We start from the raw sequence: 21,658 nt of genomic DNA on the forward strand, positions 1-21,658 counted from the left end.
ATCCGGAATAAGGTATGCACAGAAAGACAGATACCAATTGATCTCAGTTAGAGGTGGATTCTGGGCTGGTTGTGTGGTTTATTGGTAACATGCACAAGTTTTTTTGTTCAATTCCCAGAACTACTCACAAAAAAAAGAGAAGAAAAAAAGAAAATGCAAAGTCTCATAGAGAGTAGAATAGTAGTTATCATGGTTTGAGGGAAGAGGAGATGGGGAAGAGAGTTTATGCAACATGAATAAATCTAGACATCCAATGCATAGCACAGCAACTAAGTTAATAATACTTTATTATAAACTAGAAATTTTCTGAGAGCAAATCTTAACTGTTCTTACCACACAAAACTAGAGGCACCTACCTGAGATGATATATATTAATTAATTGTAGTGATCATGTATGTATTTCAAGCTAGTTAGTACACAAATTGTATACCTCAAATATATGCGATTTTTAAATATTTATTTTATTGTGAGGTTAATGTACAGAGGGCTTACCGTTTCATTCATCAGGTAATGGGTACATTACTTCTCGAACCTTGATACCCCTTCTACCTCCTCTCTCCCAATCATCTTGTTTTCCCCTTTTCCTTCCCTATTTCAAATAAACAAACGTACGTACAATATATCAGGTAACAAAGTCAGACACAGTAACCACATGAGATTAACCATAAGTAGAAAAAAAGAAAAAAGAAATAACTTCACATAGTGCATTAAGAACAATTACGAAGATAAACCTCTTGTTTCCATAACCTAGAGTTCATTTCGTTTAGTCTCATCCTGTATGACCATATGCACATAGCTTTTGAGCTATTGTGATCCTCTAATTGTCAAGTATATCTCCAAAAAACAATTTTCTGAGCCCTCTGAAGTCCCCTGAACTCTTCTGTAAGTGGAATAAAATTTCTGATTTTCTGAGTGGTTCTGATGATGGTGTGGGGATTTATCATAGTATAGACTTTGAGTCAAAAAGAGATCAATTTACCTTTTCGACTTTGTCCGCCACCTAAAGCTTTGCTCACAGCCTGTCCTGGGAGTTCTTTGAAGATGTCTCAATAGGAAGGAAAGGAGCAGCTGAAAATATAGGATTTTGACCTCCAAATATTACTCTCTACTCACATTGGTGCCACACCTGGGCTTGAACTCAGGGCCTGGGTGCTGTTCCTGAGCTTTTTTGTTCAAGCTTTCTGCTCTGCCACTTGAGCAACAGCTCCACTTCTGGTTAATTAGAGATAAGTTCCTGGACTTTCCTGCCTGGGCCAGCTTTGAACCATTATCCTCAGACCTCAGCCTCTGAGTAGGTAGGATTACAGGCATGAGCCACCAGCGCCTGGTTTTTCCCTACTCACTTTTGACCTCCTGGTTTAAATAGAAGGGAAAATTTTGTTTTCTACATTGGAATTCTATATAACATTTCCTTAGAAAACAATTCTGCTTAAGGAAAGTTTGGAAACAGCTGACCTCACCTATGCCCCATTGTGCTGAGGGGACAGATACTCAGTCTCTTTTTCTTCCTTTCGGCTGTTTTAATTTCTCCATGCTGAGTGCTTAAAAATGACAACACTGTGAGCCATCACTACTTCTGCCTGTGCCTGTCATTACAGAGACAAAAGTAATACCAATTGATTTTGAGTTTAAAGCCTGTCCATTGGTTGCATGCAGAAATCCTAAGTTGACCAACCTGTTTATTTTGTAGATTTATCTTGATGCTCTGTGCCAACTGGTCTGTGCACTGCCCAGCAGTCTTTTGCTACAACAAGGGATTCAGAAGCCTTTCCAGTGTGGCCTTGCACCACATTTCCCACCTTCCTGAGGTGTTATTCATCAGTAAATTACCCTCTGTGTTCCAATATTCAAGTAATACCTACCCATTATGAATATAATTAATGAAAAATCTCCTATTCTGTCACATAGTATTTTCTATCCTTTTTTGGGGGAGGTGGCATCATGAGGCTTGAACTCTTGGCCTGGGTGCTTTCCCTGAGCTCTTCAGCTCAAGGCTACTGCCCTACCCTTGAACCACAGCCCTACTTCCAATTTTCTAAAGATTAATTGGAGATAAGAGTTTCACGACTGCACCCAGCAGTATTTTCACTTTTTGCTGGTCTGGTCTTGAACTCAGGGCCTGGGCACTGTCCTTGAGCTCTACCACTTGAGCCACAGTGCCACTTCCAGCTTTTTCTGAGTAGTTTATTGGAGATAGAAGTCTCACTGACTTTCTTGCCCAGGCTGGTTTCAAACAGTGATCTTCAGCAGCCTCCTGAGTAGTTAGGTTTACAGGCGTGAGCCACTGGCACCCAGCTTGTCACAATGTATTTTAAAAGACCCATGGCATGGCTCTAGACTTACATAGAGGGCAACACTCTATGTAAATTCATGCCTTGTTTCTGTTTACTTGTTATGAAGGGTAAGGGTGACAGTTTGGCAATGAGCCCTAACCTTTAAGTCCATTTTTAATCATCTGTTCTCATGCTTTCTTAGTTTATCCCATTCAAGTGTGTAAATGTATAATTAAAGACTATTTTTATCTTTTATTCAAGGATAAGAATATAAATCTTTTTTTCTATTTAGATACTTCATCATTCATGTAAATCCTTAAAATTAAAAATAAAAATTTTCAGAGCATACTATATCCCCAAGCATTATGCTAGGAATGGAGGCATAAAGATGGGAAAATGCAGTCATTACCTAGGCAAAGGAGAGTGCAAAACGCAAGTTGTAATTATTACAAGCCATTTTGACAAATTACATGGTAAATATTTGTGTTAAATGCTTGGACGGGGCCTACAAAATGAGGAAACCCATTTTCTCTGCCTGGGAAAGGAAGGTAAAACTTCAGGGAAATCTTCACAAGTGAATCTTACAGGATAAATAGGAGGTTGTCCCGGAGGCCCTGCAAAAGGCCCTGAGACCTCTTATTGTATTCAGAATATAGAACAAAGTTTGTTATTATTAATATTGATTTGGGTACTTGGAGAACTCTTGGGATAAGATGCCTTCTTGGGGAGTGAAAGCATTAACAAAATTAGGAAGGGCTTGGAACCCACTAGAGGACTTCTGAGCAGAGTGGCAATAATGTTAGACCTTGTTTAGGGGAGTCTAATGAGCAGAATGGGTAAGGAATATAGGACCACTCAGGGTGCTATAGTTCTCCAGCATTCAGCCAATCACACAGCTACCCTAGGGCAGAAATCATATTGTTTTTCAATTGTCAACGAATAGCTTTTTCTTCCCCTATCCATGTAGTCAATTTCATGAGTTCACTTATGTAATCTGGGGATGCAATCACGTAAAGTTTTTGGCTCTCATGATATTTATCTTATGTGCCAGGTACCAAATTGCAGAAATCCAAATACATATGTATTAAGCCCATGCTAGTTGCTTTGGTGATAGCTTTTGTGTTTTCTCTGACCAGGAAGGTTGATAAGTAACATTTCCATCAATTATACCACAAATGTTCCTTTTCTTATGAGGAAAAGAGTACATTTAATTCCTCTACCCAATATTGATGGCTTAACTAGGTTTTTTAGTTCATTAAATGAGAGTTCAAAATAGAAAGTGATCCTTTTAATTAACCAGAATGCTCAGGGAATGGAATGATCTGATTAACTGAGTTTTCTGGTTAGGTGAATCATTATACTAGGTGACTTTTATTTTCGGGGATTGGGGGTGTCTATATTCTCTGATTTTTTTTCAAACACACACACACACACACACACACACACACACACACACACACACACATTATTTCTGCCACAATAAGCACAGGAGACTGAACCTGATTAGTGTTTATGCCCCCAGATTCTATTGGACAGGATTGTTGGAGGTAGAGGATATTGACTAAATCTGAGCTGAACCCTGGGGGATGTTCCAGGAAATGGCTTTGAAAACCTGTTTGGTTTCTTTTTGCTTGCTACTTTCTCTAAAAGCAGAGTACAGGAAAGAATTCACTAGCCAAGCAAAGGCTTTGATTTTCTAGTCTACATATTCCTGAACAAAAACATACTTTAGGGCACAAAAATGCTATCTAAGTCATCTGAGAAAAATGTGCACCAGAAGCTTAGAGCCAGAAAAATGAGACCTTGCACATCCAAAAGAAACAACTAGTGAATTTAGTTCATCATGACCTGTCTACTCAGTTCATCCCCTAGCTGAATTAATCTTTCAGCCATTTCAGGGACAGATTCACCACTTTGACTCTAATGTAGTATAAATATTAAATTTTGTTTATAAACTAAGATTCTGAGTGTTTAATAGAACTGTTAACACTTTTTTCCATCCATCTACATTGGATGGCATACTTATCCAAAGGGAAATATGGATGACTTTTAAAAGGCCTTCTGGTCCTTTTCTCCATAATGGATTTATAGTGTGTTTTTGATTCATTTTCAGGCAAATATTACCTTGTTTCTACTCTCCCAAACCTTCATTTGTTCTCAGTAGTGACTGCCTATCATGCCAAATAGTGTAGAAAGGATGAGAACTGAAAAACAATTATGATGCTGTCATGTTTATCTTATTTTCTGAATGGCACTTTCGGTAGTTTTTCATGCAGCTAATTAATTTGTTACTATTAAAAACAGGGTCTTCTTAACCTAATCATTTTCACACGTATTCATATATAAATTCTAAATGCAAAGATGCTAGGTCAGTAGCTCACTTTCCTTTATAGAAGCAAGGACTACTGTAGAATCGGTTTATGCCAATCAGACCCTAAGTCATTTATTTGTCTTTAGAGGTGATTTCTTAACCCATTTATCTCAAATCCAAATAATCTGAAAATTGAAGTAATTAAACTTTGGTGGACTATTATAAATCTAGAGACAAAAGTTGCCACTTTAAGGACCTATGGTTGCCCACTTTCATTACCAACAAGCTCTTAGATTTAGAAATTCTAGATGGGTCCTAGTGGCTCATGCTCCTAATTTTGAGGAAGCTGAGAATGGAGGAATTATAATTAAAATCCAGCCAGGCAGAAAAGTTCACACATAAGACCCAGTCTCAATTCATACCTGAGTACAGTGGTGCCAACTTTCATCCCAGCACCATGGAAACATGGGCTGAAAAGTCCAAAAGAGTCCATCTCAATAGAAGAATCTGAGTATGGTGGCATGTGCCTGTCTTCCAGCTGTAGTCGGAGACTCATATCTCCAGTTGCCCAACAAAAAGCCAGAAATGGAGCTGTGTGTGGCTCAGGTGATAGAGCACAAACCTTGAGCAAAAATGCCAAGGGGTAGTGCTCACACCCTGAGTTCAAGTCCTTGTACTGGCACAGAAAAAAATAAATTAAAAAATTGGGGCCAGGAATGTGGTCTAGTGGTAGAGTACCTGTCTAGTATCCACAAAGCCCTGGGTTCTATTCCTCAGAATCATGTACACAGAAAAGCCAGAAGTGGTGATGTGGCTCAACTGAGAGAACACTCCTCTTGAGAAAGCCCAAGGACAGTGCCCAGGCCCTGAGTTCAAGCCCCAGGACTGGCAAAAAAAAATTTTGATTGGTCATGGAGCTTGAACTCAGTACCTGTGTATTGTCCCTGAGCTCTTTTGTTTAAAGCTAGTACTCTACTACTCTAAGACACAGCACCATTTCCAGTTTTCTGGTGGTTAATTGGCTTTGAAGTCTGATCCTCAGATCTCAGCCTCCTGAGTAGGAATACAAGCATAAACCACCAGCACCTAGCCCACAGATAAAAATCTTGTATATTAAAGAACATTATCACAAAAAATGAAAACCAACCTACAGACTGAGAAAAATACTTGCAAATCATCTATATAATGAACATCAGGTATCCAAAATATATCAACGAACTCTTATAGTAGTAAGCAAGAAAATAATAAGGCAATAACAGCAATTCCATTCCTAGGTATTTATCTAAAAGATTACAAACCAGGATACAGCAAAGGCACTACTAGCACAACTATGTTCTTTGCAGCACTATTCACCATTGCCAAGGTACTAAGGTATGAAAGGAGCACACAAATGTATCAAGAAAATGTGAGATGTATACATATAGATGTGTATGTCTATAAACACACATACATACACCCATAATGAAATTGTTCTCATCCATTAGAAAAAAAAGTATGATGTACTATTTGTAAAGATATGGCAGACTTGGAAAAATTAAGTGAAATAAATCAGACCCAGAAAGATAAAGGATCCATGTTTTCTCTTATATGTGGAAATAGATTTAGCTTACAAAATCATAAGTAAATATGTTAAGTTGTATACAAGTGCATACAAATATATTAGCTAAAATACAGCACTATTCAAGGACAATCAATAGTATAAGTCCTTAGAAAGGCAAAATCAAAATTTCAGGAAAATAAAACACTTAGAAGCAGGTACTCAAAAGGAATGGGATGGGTCAACAGGAAAAAGGTAGATGGATAATGAGGAGAAGAGGAGAATGTGCAGGCGAGAATCAAACGTATATCCTACAAAATTGAGAAGAGTGAGGTAAGTGGTGTATAAGGAAGGGATAGGTGTAAATGTTGAAAGAGGTGATGTAATCAAGATGTTGTAGTCAAAAACTGCTTTGCTAAATGGCAACTCCTTTTACAACTACTTAAAAATAATTTTTAAAAATTAAATTTAAAAACTTGAGCCAGAAAAGTACTTAAATAAACATTCTTCAAGGAAATATACAAATGGCCAACAGTATTTGAAATGATACTTAAGATTATTCATCATCAAGGAGCTACAAGTCAGTCCACAATGAAATACTACTTCATACTCACTGAGATATCTCCAATTTTAGCAACAAAAAAGCACCTAGAAAATGACAAGCGTTGGTAAGAATATGGAGATAGTGGACCTGTGTAAAGTGCTAGAGGAAATATAAAATGGCGCAGCTGCTTGGAAAACTTTGCTCATTCCTCAAAATAAACTTGGGAAGTTGAGGCTAAGGGATCTTGAGTTTGGGCTACATAAGAAAACCCAGATCCAAAAAAAATGGGAGATTAAACATGACCCAGAAATTCTACAGATACATGTGTATGTGTATACACACAAAAGAAATGTAATCATGTATAGAAATGCTTTCAGAAGCACTATTTATAATAGACAAATATCTATTCTTCTTGAATGGATAAATGAAATATGATGTGTTTGCCTACATAAAATGGAATATTAGCTGTAAAAAGGAATGATGTGCTGATAATGTGCTACAACACAGATAAACCTTGAAAACATTGTGCTAAATGAAAAGAGTCAGAAACAAAAGGTCACATATTATTTCATTTATATGAAATACCCCAGATTGGTAAACTCATGGACACAGAGTACAGATTGGTGATTGTTATGGGCTATTTAATGAGCACAGCTTGTTTTTATATTTTTGAGGTGACAAAAATATTTTGGAACTAGGTCAGGTAGAAGTTACACAGTATTGTAAATGTACAAAATGAAACTGAATCATTGGGTTTCTTTCATTATTTTATTTTCGTGCTAGTACTGGGGCTTGAACTCAGGGCCCGAGCTCCATCCCTTGGCGTTTTCCTTCAAGGCTAGCACTTTACCACTTGAGTCATGCCTTTATTTCTGGCTTTATGATGCTTACTTAGAAATAAAAGTCCCATGGACTTTCCTGTCCAGGCTGACTTAGAACCTTGATCTTCAAATCTTAGCCTCCTGTATAACTAGGATTAGAGGTATGAGCCACCTATTGAAATGGTTATTGTTTTTATGTTATATAAATTGTATTTCAATAAAAAATGAAAAAGATGGTAAGCATACTGGTATAGGCTTTGTAATCCCAATACTTAGGAAGCTGAGACAGGAGGATTATGAATTCAAGGCTACTTTGTATGACATAATAAGAGCCTGTCTCCATTAAAAAATGTTTATCAAGAAGTAATATTAGTACTCACTACCCTATGAACATAACTGTAACCCCTCTGTACATTACCCTGACAATAAAATAAACGTTTTTGAAATGTTTAAAAACTAATGAGCAAGTTTTACTAGCTTTTGCCTCATTTATATAGACATAGAAACAAACAGTGACTTAGTATACAGAACTTCTTAAGCTTGCTTCACTGAAAGGTTTATTTATTTATTTTTATTTTGGTCATAGGGCTTGAACTCAGGGCCTGGGCACTATCCCTAAGCTCTTCAGCTCAAGGCTATTGCTCTACCACTTGAGCCACAGTGGCACTTCTGAGTTTTTTGGTATTTGATGGAGATAGAGTCTAACGGACTTTCCTGTCCAGGCTGGCTTTGAACCCTGATCCTTAGATCTCAGCCTCCTGAGTAGTTAGTATTATAGTCATGAGCCACCAGTGTCCAGCTTGCTGAAAGTTTTTATAAAGAATCTCAGGTTGGCATTTGGAAAGCCTGTTAAGGCTAGGAAACCAAGTAAAGATTTTACTGATGGTACCTAAAAACTGGAGTAGCACTCGCCTCTTGTTTTTGCTAGTCCTGTGGGTGAACTCCGAGACTTAGCACTGTCCCTGAGCTTCTTTTGTTCAAGGCTAGCACTCTGCCATATCTGGTCCTTTCTGTTTATTTGGTATGAAGAATTGAACTCAGGATTTTGTGATGCTAGGCAAGCACTCTATTACTAAGCCACATTCCCAGCCCAAGCACTATCTTTGTGAGAGCTTCATAACATCCTAAGTTTCCTGGGCCTGTCAAGAAATAAACTTCCTTACTCACTGGTAAGACCAGATACCCAGACTAATTTTTCCAAGAGGGCTTTGTATGTATTGATGTCATTGGCTTCAGTCATAGTTCCTTGAAAATGATAATATCAGATTCAATAAGAACCACTCACAGATGTGGCATTCCAGATGTGGCAAGGTCTAGGTTACATGCCAGTGTTTATAATATTGGCCCAGTGACAAGGAAGATTGAAGGAATTTTACTTAACCTATAGAGATGATTAGATTGCTATGAAAATAAGAATACTTAGGCCAAGATATGTAGCTCAGTGGTAGAGTGCATAGTTAGAATACAAAACTCCCTGGATTCTATTCACAGCATCACAGGGGGTCTGGGGGGAAATAAAAGAAGAAAACTCAATGTTTCTAAGTACTCAAAACTCTAAGCAAGGAATAAGTATATTTCCATTTACAAATGTTCTGTTTCTCTTTGCAAAAGAACAGTTTACTGAATAGTTAAGAGTCCTACACAGTGTAAAAGAGAAATGAGCTCCTTATATATCCAAGAAATAGGATTTTAAGACATTAGTAATATTCCAAACAAAACCATTCCTCATCAGCTCTTTTGGGTACTTCTTGGCACCACTCAGTCTTAAGTTAGCACTTGTTTTCACCCACCTATCTCTCAACTAGAGCTCTTGAAATCCTACTTATACAGCTTTAGGGTTCTTAAAATATCTATAATAGATTGTCAGCACATGTGGAGCCCTCTTTGGTTTCCATTGTGAACAGAAAACTATCCCATCAGAAGCTTCCACACAAAAGTACCTGGCCCCATCCTTTCCCATGGGGCTCTGAAAAAGTCTTCTGTTGAAGTTGAAGCCTTTAATCCTTAGCTGATTGGAGGAGCTTTCAGGGAAGTATAAGAGTAAAGCATAAAAAGCAATCCGTAGATGACAAAAGACTTAGAATAACTGTGTTTACCTTATTACTGATCATTTTCAAAAGGGAAAACATCTCATGAGAGTTCATTACAAGAATAATAATGCAACTGACAAGGAAATGTAGTTGTTTCAGTGGCATGTAAAATAAGATAAAAGCCAATCCCAAAAAAATTAGACAAAATATCAGTAAACATAATCATTACCCAATTTTCAAAGAAGAGGGTATATTGTGCAAAATTTATAAAAGTGTGTAAGCATAATCTTTCTGGAAAAAAAAGACTTAGTTAAAACATAGGACAATCCTGATATAATATACCATGAATATGCCAAACATATGGCTAGAGTATACCTTAAATACATTGGAAATATCAAGGAAAGTGATTTAGCAACTGAAATATGTCTTAAACATTTTCTGATGAATAAAACTTGTTGTGTAAGTTATGTGAATCCCAGTAGCATAGAATGAGAATGATTCTAGATTCAAAATCAAGGAGAAGAATTGAGATCAAGTTAATATTTTTCAAAGAAACTGAAATTCTGACTTCAAACCTGTACAACATCCCTCACCCACCTTTATTTATGGTCTCATTTTCTCCAAGTTCAGTTCCCTGTGGTCATTTATGCTCATAAAAGTACATTAAGATATTCTGAACCAGTAGCTGGTGGCTCACATCTGTAATCCTAGCTTCATGGGAGACAGAAAGCAGAAGGATTGAGGTTCAAGGCCGACTCGGACAGAAAAGTTTGCAAGACTCTATCTCTAAACTAACCAGCGAAAACTGAGCTGGATGTGTGGCACAGTGAGCCTCAGGCCCCAGGTTTAAACCCCAGTACTACCATTTAAAAAAAAAAAAGGAAAAAGGCCGTGAGTTTGGCCTAGTGGTACAGTGCTTGCCTAGCATGCATGAAGACCTGGGTTCGATTCCTTGGTACCACATGCATAGAAAAAAGCCAGAAGTGGTGCTGTGGCTCAACTGGTAGAGTTCTAGCCTTGAGAAAGCCCAAGGACAGTAGTCAGGCTCTGAGCTCAAGGCCCAGGGCTGGCAAAAAAAAGAGGAAGAAAAGGATAAAGAGTGGAAGAGTGAGTCACCTGATAGAGGATCTATTAGCAAGCCTCAAGGCCCTGAGTTCAATTCCAAGTGGACAAAAAGGATATTTTGAGAAAGAAAACAAAACCACACTAATATAGCTTTTATAATTGTTATATTTTATTATCAGTTAGTTGAAATCTCTTACCATGTCTAATATGAGTTAAATTTAATCAAAGGTATATACCTTGGAAAAATATAGTATAGGCAGTATTTGGTATCATCTGCAGTTTCAGGCATCCACTAGGGGTTTTGAATACATCCCTGTAACTATACTATAGCTGTCCAATATTTATCAAAGCAGCAGCTGGACTCTTACAGATACAAATATATTACAGCCAATAAGGATATGGATGAATCTGTAGGAATATTCCATGCAGCATACAGTTTCTGAAATATTTGTATCAGTAATTTTTTTACCAATTTAAGCTTGAGAAGGAAAATCATGTATTCTGATTTGACATCTCTTCGCATTTAATAGCAGCACATCACACCTAATAATTGCCAGTATCTCTCTTTACAAGATAATAAAACAAATCTTTCACAATTATCCATGGGTTCTCTAGGACTTGATTAAGGTAGTATGACTAGGTTTTTGAAAGACAATACTTGGCTCTCTGTTCTGGCAAAATTCAATAAAATGTTTTAAATACAACCACAGCAAGTAAAAAGACTGTTAAAAAAAAAGTTGGACTCCCACCAGCATCTGTTTTTATTAGATTTCTTTTTTTTTTGCCAGTCCTGGGCTTGAGCTCAGGGCCTGAGCACTGTCCTTGGACTTTCTCAAGGCTAGAGCTCTACCACTTGAGCCTCAGCACCACTTCTGGCTTTTTTCTATGTATGTGGTACCGAGGAATCGAACCCGGGTCTTCATGCATGCTAGGCAAGCACTTTAACCACTAGGCCAAACTCCCGGCCCCTGTTATTAGATTTCTTGATCATGGCCATTCTAACTGGAGTGAGGTAGAATCTTAGAGTTGTTTTGATTTGCATTTCTTTTATGGCCAGAGATGTCGAGCATTTCTTCATGTGTCTATAGGCCATTCTTATTTCTTCTTCAGAGAAGACTCTCTTTATGTCTTTGGCCCATCTTTTAATGGGATGGGGTTTTTTTGGAGATTAGTTTTGGAGTGATTCAATTTTTTGAGCTGCTGTTATATTTTAGATATGAGGCCTTTGTCTGTTCTATGGTTAGTGAAGATCTTCTCCCACTCTGTAGGCTTTCTAGTTAGTTTTCTAGCTATATCCTTTGCCATACAGAAGCTCTGCAGTTTAAGGCAGTCCCACGTATCCAGACCTTCTCTGATTTGTTGTGTTTCTTGGTCCTTATTAAGAAAGTTTCAACCTCAAGGACACACTAAATCCACTAGCACAATGATGTTCATTGCAGCACTGTTTACCATAGCAAAGCTATGGAAACAACCTAAGTTGATGAGTGGATCAACAAGATGTGGTATTTATACACAACGGAATTCTATGCTGCTCTCAGAAAGAATGTCATTGCCCCATCTCTAAGGAAATGGAAATACTTAGGAAAAATCATATTAAGTGAAGTAAGCCATACTCAAAGGAACATAGGCCCAATAGTCTCCCTCATTTGTCATAATCAGTAGAAACCTTGGGCTCTCCTAGCAGAGACTTACAATAGAACGAAATCTAGAGACATTAGGCCGAATAGTACAACACTAAATGTAAGGAACTCCAGGATAAGGAAACAAAAACCATGTAATGAGTGACTGTTTTCCTTAATGTACTATGTTATCGCTCATCTCTTTTGCCATCCTTTGGTTATCTCATATTGTTACAATTTTTGAACGTGTTATCTGATATATTTTATATGTGCTTAATTGGTTATTTGAAATTGGATAGGGAAGGGGGAAAAGTAAGATAAGCCGGGGGAGGATGGGAGGGAAATGGGGACCATGTCATGAGAAAGGGTATCAATGTTTGTGAAGTTATGCACCTTCTATCTGGTGAATACAATGTAACCCTTCTATTATTCACAATAAAAAAAAGTTAAAAAAAAATAACTAACTTCACTATAATAAAGCATTTGACTCTGCTTGAAAAAAAAAAGAAAGAAAGTTTCGACCTGTGCCAAGGAGGCCTAGTGTATCTCCTATTCCTTTTGTAAAGTTTTCAGTGTATATGCTTTTACCTCAAGGTATTTGATCCATTCGGAGTTAATTCTGGTGCAAGGTGACAAAGAAGGATCCAACTTTAGTTTTCTGCAGGTGTTTAACCAGTTCTGCCAGCACCACTTGTTGGAGAGGCTGTCTTTCTTCTGTTCTATTTTTTTGGCTCCCTTATCAAAGATTAGGTGGCCATAGATCTAAGGGTTGATTTCTGAGTCTTCAGTTCTATTCCATTGGTCCTCAAGCCTGTTCTTGTGCCAGTACCAAGCTGTTTTGGTCACTATAGCTCTATAATAGAGCCTAAAGTTTGGTATTGAAATTCCTCCTGGACTGTTCTTTCTGCTAATAATTGTTTTTGCTATAAAGGGTCTTTTATTATTCCATAAGAAATGTTGGATTACCTCTTCTATTTCTTTAAAGAATGACATTGGGATATTGATGGGTATTGCATCGAATTTGTAGATAGCCCTTGGCAAGATTGTCATTTTCTCGATGTTAATTCTTCCAATCCAGGAGTATGGGAGGTTTTTCCATTTCCTCTATTCTGCTTTAATTTCCTTTTTCAGGGTTTTAAAGTTTTCATCAAAAAGGTCCTTTACATTCTTAGTTAAAATCGAGGTACTTAATTTTCTTTGAGGTTCTTGCAAAAGGATTTGCTTTCCTGATTGTTGCCTCATTCTTCTCATTGTTGGCATATAGGAAGGCTGTTGATTTTTGAGGGTTAATTTTATATCCTGCTACCTTTCCAGAGTTTTGAATCAGCTCAAGCAGCTTGGGAATGGAGTCTATAGGGTTCTTTGAATACAGAATCATGTCATCTGCAAAGAGGGAAAGTTTTACTTCCTCTTTCCCTATTTGAGTCGCCTTTATGCTTGCTTCTTGCTTTATTGCTCTGGCTACGAATTCTAATACTATGTTAAAGAGGAGTGGAGAGAGTGGGCATCCTTGTCTCCTTCCTGATTTTAGAGGAACTGGGTTTAGCTTTTCGCCATTAATGGAAAGCAGTATGGCGGTTCCTCAAAAGACTAAACATAGAGCTCTCCTATGACTCAGCAATTACAGGACTTGGCATTTACCCAATCGTCCAGAAACAAGGACATACTAAATCCACTAGCACAACAATGTTCATTGCAACACTATTCACCATAGCAAAGATATGGAACCAACCCAGATGTCCCTCAGTTGATGAGTGGATCAATGGAATTCTATGCTGCTGTCAGAAAGAATGATTTCGCCCCATCTCTAAGGAAATGGAAAGACTTAGAAAAAATCATATTAAGTGAAGTAAGCCAGACTCAAAGGAACATAGGCTCAATGGTTTCCCTCATTTGTCATAATCAGTAGAAACCTTGGGCACTCCTAGCATGACACTAAATGAAAGGACCTCCAGGACATAGAAACAAAAGCCATCTATTTTGCTGTCCCTTGGTTATCTCATATTGTTACAGTATTTTACCTTGTTATCTGATATATTGTATATATTCTTATTTAGTTATTTGAAGTAGGATAGGGAAGGGGGGAAAACAAGATGAGGAGGGTGGGAAATGGGGACCCAGACATGAGAAAGGGTATCAATGTTTGTGAAGTAATGCACCTTCTATCTAGTGAATATAATGTAACCCTTCTATTAATTACAATAAAAATATGAATGAGAAACAAAGGTGGAAATGAGTTTGGAAAACATTTATAAATAATGTTCTTATTGAAACTGGCTAAGTGCTAGAAAAATCTGTTATTGAAGTAGACCTAAGCGTGACTGTATCTTTTCTGGGATAATAAAACCATAGTAGAAAAGCTGAAAACAATAGTAACATAGCTTGTATTTCAAACTAAATAATCTAGAACAGCAATTCAGATGAGATCGGGCACATTCAGGTTGGTATGGCTGTAGACTAGAACTGCAATTCAAAGGAGATAATATTCTTTACCTCAGTCATCCCCAGAGCTGGTACCAAGCAACTGAAGAGTATTTCAAAACCCAACAGAATTATTTAATCTACGCAATGATAATTGATTGTCTTCCCCACATTTTATTTCTCCGGGAAGCTCCAATAAAGTATTCTCACCTGTGGGAGGGAAAAAAAGTTGGGTTTTTCTTGAGAAGATTTTGCCTATTTTGAGTAATCAAGGACATCATAATATCAATATAAACTACAGAAGAGAGCTGGGCATGTAGTTCAATGGCAGAGCATTTGCACATTTGCCTATTATTAATAAGGCCTGCATTTGCTCTCCAGCATGGCAGGAGAAAAAAAGAAGTAAAAGGAAAAAGCAGTAAACCATAGAATATTTCCCTGGCTAAATAAAAATTTCATTATCTGTGAAGATTATTCAGAAAGTAAAGTGGGCTAGGCATTCAAAACACAGACCTGTAATCTCAGGAGGCTCAGATCTAACAATCTTTATTTAAATCCAGCCCAGGCAGGAAAGTCCATGAGACTCTTATCTACAATTAACTACCAAAATGCCAGAATTGGAGGTGTGGCTTTAAGTGATAGAAAAGCAGCCTTGAGTGAAAAAACAAACCAAATCAAAACAATCAAAGGGACAGCTCTTAGGCTCTGAATTCAAGCCCTAGTGGAGAAAAAGGTAAACCAAATGTTTTCTTACATGTTATTAAGAACAGGTCCACTTGGCTTACCTCTGTAATGGCAGCTATTCAAGAGACTGACATCAGAAGGGTATTTGTTTGAGACCACCTTGAGCAAAAGTTCACAACCCAGCCCCATTCACCACCATCTAATAAAAAGCTGAGCTCAGTGGTACATTCCTATTATCCTACCTACATGGGAAGAATATCCTACCTACATGGACTGGGCTGGCAAAGGCAAAATGAAAGACCCTATTTGAAAAGTCACAAAAGCAAAAATAAATCCAGACCCAAAGAAACAGGCTCCATGGTTTCTCTCATTTGTAATAATTAGTATATGTCTAGGATTTTCCTAGATGAGGATCACAATAACTCAAAAGCTATTGGTATATGGCCATATAGGACGATGCTAAGTGAAATGAACTTGGGGAAATGGAAACAACAAGTTAACCTTTGTGGTGGTTTTTTTCCAGTCCTGAGACTTGAACTCAGTGCCTGAGCATTGTCCCTGAGTTTTTTTTCCTCAAGGTTAACATTCCATCACTTAAGCCACACCTCTGCTTCTGATCAGAGTCTCACAGACTTTCGAGCCAGCCTCACTTTGTTTGAACTGTGATCCTCAGATCTCAGTTTCCTGAGCAGCTAGGATTACAGGGTTGAGCCATTGGCACCCATCTGAGAGCAAAGTAATCTTTGTCTAGAGAATTGCTGTGGTCACCTCAATGCAGCAATTTCTCCTGATATTTTTACCAGCTTCCTATTTACCAGTATACCTGTCCTATTGATTCTGCCTATGAACCAGGGCTTTGTTTAGAACACACAATATTGTGGTAGAACCTAATGTTAGATTTCATGAACAATTTCAGCATTTGTAAGTGCTGGGAAGACTTCCCACAGTGCCAAAGATGCCATTTGAAATGTTCATGTCTAGAATTCAGTTTCAAATAAAACCAGAGCACATTTAAAAAAATAATGGTGTCCGTGGAAGCAAAGAAATTTCAACATTGGACATGCAGCCTTAGAAAGAAGATGATGACAAAGAGTGTTCTTTTACATCTAATCAGCAAGGCATAATGGAAATGTAATAAAAGAGCAGGTGAATTTTGATAAGAGAGTAATGTGACGCAATGGTACTAATAGCAAAACACATTAAAGGACACAAGTGGGACCCATGACAACAGTGTTTCTAAAGGAAGCAAAATAACTAGAAAAGGCTGCTTTGCTGTTCATTGTAGTAATTACATTTACAGAAATACAAGATACTGCCTAGGAGGTTATTCATTTGTATGTTCTACACTCAACTTTTATGAACAATAAGTGCCAAGACATATTAAAAAATTACAAGAAAACAACTTGAGTTTGTTTGAAAACAACATAAATTATGTCATAGGGTCAGTTCAGAGTATCCAGTCTTCATCATCTATGATATTGTCATTAAGTAGATGCTAGATTTCTTATGGTTCACCACAATAACACCAGAAGACTCCACATTTTTTGCCAGTCGAGGGGCTTGAACTCAGGGCCTGGGACCTGTCCTTGGGCTTTCTCATGGCTAGAGGTCTACCACTTGAGCCACAGCACTACTTCTGGCTTTTTCTATGTATTTGGCACCAAGGAATCAAACCCGGGTCTCCATGCATGCTGGGCAAGCACTGTACCACTAGGCCAAACTCCCCGCCCCTCCACATTTTTTTTGAAGTAGTTCCTAAGGCCTCAGAGAAAAGTTCTGTATTGCTGAATAGAGGTATAATATTATAATGCTATGAAAATCTGGGATCCTAAATGGAAAATGTTACCAATCCACCTGAATATTTACTTTATTCAAACACTTCATTCTCTGATCATTCTGGGCCTTTTGCTATGTAATCCTTGTATGTGGAGTTTTTTCTTAAAAGAATGGGGTCTGTAAGAGACTAGATCTCAAGGGTTAGATCCTTGGCTTTAAAGAATCCCTTGGACTGTTTTGTGGCTGTTGGCTGTAGCAACTTGTTTTCTTGCAGAGATGAAGCATCTGGTTTTTGTTATCTCAATGATGCTGTCCTGGGAATATTACGATTGCGACGGAAATTTGAACGTATTCTCTATGTGGATTTGGATCTGCACCATGGAGATGGTAAGCCCTTCAGTTTCAAAGATGTTATTAGTACAGAAGGTTTAGATCAGTAAAACTCCTTCTAGGAGAAATGCCTGTTGCAAATGTAGTTTTACTAATTGAGATTTCTAAAGTAGGAAGTGCAGATTCCTCTGATTCAATTCTTGCTTTGCTTCTCAAGACAGTCTCCTGTCATTTCCTCTCTCCTTTCCCTCTATGGCAAAGCTGTGTGGAGAAAACACTAGAACTTAGTGTTTACCCCATTATGCAGGAACCTTCCAGAGTCTTTTATCATGACTTCTAAGGGACATTTGTGCTTAGAGCTAGCTGTCTTCTGTCTTTTCATCAGTGTTTTTTTATTTTATTTTTTGCTGGTCCTGGGGCTTGAATTCTGGGCTTAGGCAGTGTCTCTCAGCTTATTTTGCTCAAGATGAGCACTGTACCACTTCAGCCACAGCACCACTTCCAGCTTCTTTGAATAGTTTGTTGGAGGTAAGAGCCTCACAGAATTTCTTGCTCAAGTTGGCTTTGAACTGCAATCTTCAGATTCCTTAATGGCCAGCTTCAAGATTCATATGTGTGTGTGCGCATGTGCACATGGTAATTTGAGCTCAGGGCTGGTACTCTACCACTTTAGCCACAGATTCACTTCTGTCTTTTTGGTGGTTAGAGATAAGAATCTTGTGGACTTTCCTTCCTGGGCTGGTTTTGGATGAATATCCTCAGATTTCAGCCTCCTAAGTATGAATGATTACAAACATAAGCTGGAAGTACATAACTAATTAATATCTACTAGCATATACTAAGTATAGAAAGGTATCTCATTGTAATAGTTCATACATGCACATAATGTGCTTTGGTCAAATCCATCCCCCATTACTTCCAAATAAAATTGAAAATATGATAGACTAAGGATCTGAATTTTCACCAGTAGCCTACCAATTTGTGGAATAATCAAAATCAATGCTGCTTTCTTTGTACTACTAAACTAGATAGCCCTGGGGTATGGTTCCATGGTATAGTGCTTACTTAGCATGTTTGTGAAGCTCTGGTCTTGGGTCCCTAGCACTAGTGAAGAAAAATGAGATAGCACTGCACAAACTTAGGGCATCTTTCATCACTTGTAATGCACTCTTTTTATTTTATTTTTTGTTTTATGCTGGCCCTGGGGCTTGAACTCAAGGTCTAGGCACTGTCTCTTAACGTTTTTTTTTTTTTGTTTTGCCAGTCCTGGGCTTGAGCTCAGGTCCTGATCACTGTGCTTGGATTTTCTCAAGACTAGAGCTCTACCACTTGAGCCTAAGCACCATTTCTGTCTTTTTTCTATTTATGTGGTACTGAGGAATCGAACCCCGTTCTTCATGCATGTTAGGCAAGCACTCTACCATTAGGCCAAACCCGGCCCATTTTTTTTTGGTCAGTCATGGGGCTTGAACTCTGGGTACTGTTCCTAAGCTCTTCAGCTCAAAGTTACCACTCTACCCCTTGAGCCACAGTGCCACTTCTGAGGATTCCTTTATTGTTGTTGCATAAGGGAGGAAAACAATAATATATGTCTGAGCTTAAGGTTAGCTTTGCTGCCAAAACAGAAAAAGAGTAAATTTTGGCAGGGAGCCTCCCTCAAGGCACTTTACCTGCCTGGATTCTAGAAACATGGATCTCTGACAGAAAACTGAAGGTAACAGAGTGTAGAGAGAAGGGTTAAAATAAAACACTACTTTGAGCACTACATTGACTGAACTGCATATAACCTTGACCTTATTCAAAACCCTTTCAAGGCTGTATGGCCTATAACAAGGGAAGCTATCTGACCCATGGCTTATTTTTATGTTGCCAGTAAGTTAAGAATTTTTTTCCATTTTTAAAAGGTTGTAAAAGTATATAAAATGTTATGTGTATGCATGTGTACGCATGTGTTTGTGTGCGCGCATGCGCGCGCGCGCACACACACACACACACACACACACACACACACACACAGAGTACATAATAGCAACCTTATGCCATTTACGAAGCCTAGGATGTTTTCTAGCCACTTCAGTTTGCTAACCCTAAGCCTGAAACAATCTCTCCTCCCCCCCCCCTCTCTCTCTCTCTCTCTCTCTCTCTCTCTCTCTCTCTCTCTCTCTCTCTCTCTCTCTCTCTCTCTCCTCCTCCTCCTCCTCCTCCTCCTCCTCCTCCTCCTCCTCCTCCTCCTCCTCCTCTAAATTTGACTGGACAGCAAGGGTGACCTGTTTTCAAATACAAATTACTGGGCTACATACCCAAAATATTCAGATTAAATAGCTTAAAGAATCTATATTGTAACAACACTCTGTTCTTCAGGGCACACCTTGAAAAGCCATTATCTTCTCTATGAAGCCCTCAATTAGAAAGGTCTTTCAAGACTTCCCTTAGGCCTCTTCTCATCTTAGCTGTCCTATCTGTCACTACTCACTGTCCTGGCTTGTCTACTCAGTGAGCAGGTCTCTTTCCAGATCCCCACCTTTGCCTCCCTTTTCTTTAGTTTTGCTTTCTCCTCCCCTTTTGCAGCTCCAGCTTCTACCCATTTGCTCAAATCTAAGCAGTAACAGATTTCCCCTGGCCACTCCAGTCTGAAGGGATCCCTTCTGCCTCAAATCCTGTATTGTTTGTATCACTGATTGCTATTTAATTATGTATTATTTTGTATTGTTCAATTTGCATGTGTGTCAGTTCTTACTATTGAAACTTTAACTTCTTCCAGAGTAGAGATCTTTCTGTACAATGAATTGAACCAACAGTACTCTGCATATAATAGTGGTTCAGTAAAATTTTTGTCATATGAATGAATGATTATGAAATTCAGAATATTAGTTTTCGTGTTTAAGAATAGAACCAATTCTGTTAAACCATATACGAACAAAATAAGACTGTCACCCGAAACCGTTCGTTCCATTTGCAGTGTTATTTCTACACCATTTAGAGTTTCCTGTTTCAGCCAACTTTTATGGTGTGTTTCATTTCAGTTTATTTCCCCTCTTCAGCACCTCCCTTCCAGTGACCCCTGCCCCACCCCCCAAACTCTTACACATTTGGTTTCTTTTAAATCTCCCGTGATTCTATCACTAACCTCCTGGGGTGGCTTCGCTCACCACTCTCCTTCACACCACCCCATTTCCTCCACCTCTCTTTATATGTCCACTTGAAAGTATGATTTTATAATGGTTCCCAGTAGTATTGACACCACCGTCTTCAAAAAATACAAATGGACACTTGATAAATAAGAAATTAAAATTAGAAATGCAAATTATTCTTTCTGCTTAAGATTCAAAAGGGTCTAGTCTGTAGGGGGAAAGGGTTGGTGGGAATTCACACACACATTTGGCTGAGGTATAGATTAATAGTTTCTTGATGGGTAAATAGCCTGGATTTTCATGAAGTAACCTTGTATCTAAATTGAAAAGGTATTTTCATTTCTTTTGTTTTGTTTCATTTTGTTTCCTTCATGCTTTCTGCCTAGGGCATTTAATTGGTTTTAACTGCCTCCCTAGAGCAAAACATAAGGCTTGGGAAATTCAAACATACCTGATATATCCAAATAGACTTCATACTATTTTTAAGATCTCTGTTGGCCTCTAATGAGGACTGAATACATTTAAGTCAACACGGAAACATAATCACTGTTTGGAGTGTAAAAGAGGATAGTATCTCAATTTGCTAATAGTCCTTCCATTTTAGATTAGTTATGTGACCAACAATATGGCACATTAGGTAATCCTGAGAGGAAAGAGCAGTATGGTTATCATATAAGTAGTAGCTTTGTGAGAGTTACTATAAATCCCAGATTTTATACCTGGACATCTATTTTCTGACTCTGTTTATAACAGAAAGAGACAAAGTCACCTTCTTAATCCTTCTCCAGGCTTTAAAACTGTTATAGTTGAGTATAGTTGCTTGTGCCTATAATTCCAGCTACTTAGGAGGCAAAGATCAGAGGGATTATGGGTCAAAGCCAATTTAGGCAAAAAGTGTGACTTCCCATGTCAACAAATAAGCTGGGCATAATGGCACACACTTGTCATCCCAGCTATTCCAGAAACATAAAAAGGATGATCAGCCTACCTATATGGGAGACATAAATAGGAGGATCATAGTTCAGGCTAGTCTGAACAGATATACAAGACCTATCTTGTAAAAGAGGTGAGAGATAGACCTCAAGTAATAGAGTACCCCCTCCTAGCAAGGCCCTA

At 38.2% G+C, this 21,658-nt stretch overlaps 1 protein-coding gene across 1 annotated transcript in view; it reads left to right on the plus strand.

Moving 5' to 3' along the window:
* The window catches only part of Hdac8 (histone deacetylase 8), a 246,324-nt gene that overhangs the window by 63,659 nt on the left and 161,007 nt on the right, over nucleotides 1-21,658 (plus strand). The window contains exon 5 of the mRNA XM_090326956.1: nucleotides 17,356-17,468. Coding sequence (XP_090183082.1) covers nucleotides 17,356-17,468 — 113 coding nt within the window. The remainder of the gene's footprint in view (nucleotides 1-17,355; nucleotides 17,469-21,658) is intronic.

Source organism: Megascapheus bottae, chromosome X, assembly GCF_031878675.1.
Source record: "Megascapheus bottae isolate mThoBot1 chromosome X, mThoBot2.hap1, whole genome shotgun sequence".
In the NCBI taxonomy this organism is placed as follows: Eukaryota; Metazoa; Chordata; class Mammalia; order Rodentia; family Geomyidae; genus Megascapheus; species Megascapheus bottae.